The 3994-nt window shown below is 49.6% G+C and overlaps 1 protein-coding gene across 1 annotated transcript; it reads right to left on the bottom strand.

Moving 5' to 3' along the window:
- Positions 1-69: 69 nt before the first annotated feature.
- LOC105569470 lies at positions 70-3362 on the bottom strand (the record flags this gene model as incomplete). Its single annotated transcript, XM_012025971.1, has 1 exon — positions 70-3362. A coding segment is annotated over exon 1 (3293 nt), but the record flags the coding sequence as incomplete, so codon positions are not given.
- Positions 3363-3994: the final 632 nt, after the last annotated feature.

The raw sequence follows: 3994 nt of genomic DNA on the forward strand, positions 1-3994 counted from the left end.
GGCCAGTCGAAGGATTCCATGATCTTCTTTAAGAGTCGTGCCAGGAGTACTGCTGCGCACAATTCCAACCTGGGCAGTGTGATCGCCTTTAAAGGAGCTACTCGAGACTTAGAGCACAATAGCTCGGTGCGACAATCCCCGGCGGCTTCGCAGGTGCGAATATAAAAGCAGGCACCGTAAGCCCGCTGACTTGCGTCACAGAATCCGTGTAGTTGAATTGACTGGGGTGCGCTTGCGAATTTGACGCGTCTCGGAACTTGTATTTGATTTAATTCGGATAGACCTTGCTTGAAGGTTATCCAGCGGGAATGAATATGCTGCGGCACTGATTCGTCCCACTCCACACCTGACTGCCAAAGCTCCTGAAGAATTAGTTTGGCGTTGGCAATTATCGGGCCGAGAAGGCCAAGTGGGTCGAACAGCTTGGCTACTTCGGATAGTATGCTGCGTTTGTTTACGACGTTTGAATGGCCTTGAGTCTTGTATGAAAATTGCAGAATATCTCGTGTTTGGTCCCATCGGATTCCCAAGATTTGCGACTCAGAGTTCTCCGTTATGACGACCGTGTTGAAAGGTGGATTGTCCATGTCTTTCACTAAGGATGGAAAGTTTGAAGCCCACTTGCCAAGCTGAAAGGCTCCTAAGCGTAGGAGTTTTACTATTTCGTCCCGTATTTGTTTAGCCTCTTCGATAGTATCCGCCCCGGTGAGGAGATCGTCCACGTAAAAGTCGCGTGCGACGTGCTTGGATCCCACCGGGAATTCCGTTCTGTACAATTCGGCCAAGTGCTTTAGACATCTGGTTGCTAAAAAGGAAGCAGAGGATGTGCCGTAAGTGACGGTTAATAACTCGTATGTATTTACGTCCGAGTCGGTGTTGTCTCTCCACAAAATTCTTTGTAGATGCGTCTGTGATGGGGTTACCAATATTTGCCGGTACATTTTTACTATGTCAGCAGTAAAAACGTAGGCAAACGTTCGGAAGCGCATCAGGATTGAGGCCAAGTCTTGTTGAACGACCGGTCCCACCATCAAGATGTCGTTGAGTGATAAACCCGAGCGGGTCTTACAGGATGCATCAAAGACGACCCGGAGCTTGTCTGGTTTGTCGGCATTTTTATATACGCCATGGTGGGGTAAGTAGAACGGCGTTGAATCCTCGCTTGGTGAGACGTCTAATTTTCTCATGTGATTCAGAGACTCGTATTCGCGCAAGAACTCTTCGTACCGCCCCTTCAAAAACGAATCGCGGTTGAAACGTTTCTCGAGATTCAATAGTCGCCTTAGAGCGATTTCTTTCGATTCTCCTAAACCGTTAGCGAGATTTTCCTTGAGCGGAAGCTGCACTATAAATCGGCCCTGTGGTGTCCGAGATACAGTCTCCAAAAATTGTTTTTCGCAGTAAGATTCCTCAGCAGTAAAAGGAGTTGTCTCGTTCGCGACTTCTTCTTGTTGCCAAAAGTGGCCTAATTGCTCGTGCAACTGAGCGTTAGATATACGCGCGTGCAATGCATGGACGCGTTTAGATGACGTTGAGTAATTGTTTAAGCGACCCGCTAATATCCATCCCAAGCGAGTTTTCTGTAACGTAGGATGTTTGTGGGAAGCTTGGATTTGACCGACGCATAACAGCTCCCAAAACAACTCGGCACCAAGTAGGATGTCTATGTCCGCGGGCTTGTGGAAATTGGGATCGGCTAGAGTGATATTTCGAGGAATATCGAATCTATCACGTTTCAAGTTGAACGCGGGTAATTTATTTGTGACTTGATCGGTTACAATGCAAGTAATGTCGGCGAAGTAAGAATTAATCACGGAATGTATCCTTAAATCGACCACTTGAGATGAGCTCGTGCAGGAGCCGTTGACCCCGGAAATAACTACGCTTTGATTCTGAGACCTTAAACCAAGAACGTTTAATAATCCTTTAGATATGAAGTTGGCTTGGGAACCGCAGTCTAATAAAACACGACACTTGACCGGCGTGCCCTGACTGTCATTAACGTTTACGACCGCGGTCGATAACATGATGTGATTATCTCTCGAATGATTCAACGTGTGTGTGACTATCGCGGAGGAAGCCTTGGCTTCAGTAACTTCCTTACTTGCATTGGAATCGTCAGGCTCCGAGCCATTTGCCACGTGAAGGAGAGAATTATGCTTGGCAGCACACGTTTTGCAAGTCCCCGATGTGCATTGATTGGCCGCGTGGGTACTGCATCTTAGGCAATTGCCGCAAAGTTTTCGCTTGCGCACTTCAGTGATCCTACGCGGAACTGAAAGTGCCAAAAATTCCCTGCAACGATAAATGGAATGTTCACCACTGCAAAAGCTACATTTGTACTTGACTGCAGCGTGACAAGAAGCTGGGTGTTTAGGATTAGACTTGGAACGGGTCGTGATTGGAGAATTGCCTGTCACTTTCGATGATTTACTCGTGGTTTCTAATACTTGACTCTTATGCGCAATGAAATCGAGTAGCTGTTTTAAGGTGGGGGGTTCAGTGCCCGTTAAAGACGTTTGCCACTCACGAGACGTGGCCGTGTCCAGTTTCGCGCTCAACAAGCAAGTTAATACGTCGTCCCACTTATCAGTGGGACGTTTCAACGCCTGAAGGGCGTGAATATGTTTAGTCGCGCCATCCGATATTGCGCGTAGCTCGTTTGCGTTTTCCTTCGTGAGAGAAGGGAGTTCTATGATTGCCTTAACGTGGGTTTGAACGATGACTCGCTTGTTGTCGTATCGTTGTTTCAATAACTGCCACGCTACTTCGTAGTTCACCTCCGAGATTTCGAGTGAACTAATAACGTCGCTTGCTTCGCCCGAAAGGCATCCACGCAAGTATTGTAATTTTTCAATGCCGGTAATAGAATCGTTCGCGTGAATAATAGATTGAAACGCGTCGAAGAATGGGAACCATTCCTCGTATTTGCCTGTAAATTTGGGCAAGTTTAGTTTTGGCAACCGAATATTGGCCCTAGAATCGAAAACGTTAACCGAAGGGGAAGCCGGCGGAGTCGCTAAAGCCGAGCCTTCTGAAGCCGGGCTCCCTGAAGCCGGGATTCGCGGCGGAGGATTCGAAGATTCAAGCATCTCTGTGATCTTGCTGCTTAATGCGTAATAATTGTCCTCAAAGGTTACGCGATCGCTGGCCTCGCTCTCCATCAAAGATTCTATTTTAGACTGTACGGCATCGTATTCTAACCAATGAATATCTAATTTAGCCTTCCGTTCTTTGAGCTGCGCTCTGATGGAAGGTGAGATAGAAGTTACTGCCTGAACGTACGTACTGGTGCGTGTGCACGAAGCCTTAATAGTGGTACGCCGTTTCTTAAGGGCGGCCGCGTCTTGTTCACTCGCCATTATGACGTGGATTAACCAATGACTCTAGTCGGTAGCACGGGCTTGAACAATAACCCTTACCTGTGTTACGCGCGTGGGTCTGGAACGCGCTTCCCAATGGCTCGCAGCGCGATTCGTCCTGCGCGCGAGTTGTGGAATGATGCTGACCAATGGCGGTTGACGACGCACGATGAAGATCGGTCTTGTCGTCACTAGATGTAGATGGTGGCGCTGGACGACGCTCGTGGACTGCGGAACGCTGCCTCGATGAGATGACCGTCCTTTGTGCCTCGATAAGATGGCCGTCCCTCGTTCCTTGATAAGATGGCCGCCGATTGTGCCGATGAACTGCCTTCGGTTGTACGACGGCGACGGGCGCTGCCCTGGCGATTCCACCGCCGCTTGGCGCCTTGGCTGAGGTGTGTCCTCCTCGGGGCACGATTGTATGTCCCGCAGGCCGAGGAGGAAGGCTGCTGGCCGCCGGCTCTGCGTCTCGGCTTGGTGGTCGGGCTGTAGCGATCCTTGTGGAAGGATCGGGAGATCGTGGCAGGCAATCAGGGCAGGCGCTTGCTGCTTCGTCTCGATGGCGTTATGCGGTGCTCGAGATCTCCGGATGAGCCGAGCGGACCATCCGGCTCGAAGGACCAACGATG

This window comes from Vollenhovia emeryi, unplaced genomic scaffold, assembly GCF_000949405.1.
Source record: "Vollenhovia emeryi isolate VEMERY1.0 unplaced genomic scaffold, V.emery_V1.0 DF942256.1, whole genome shotgun sequence".
In the NCBI taxonomy this organism is placed as follows: Eukaryota; Metazoa; Arthropoda; class Insecta; order Hymenoptera; family Formicidae; genus Vollenhovia; species Vollenhovia emeryi.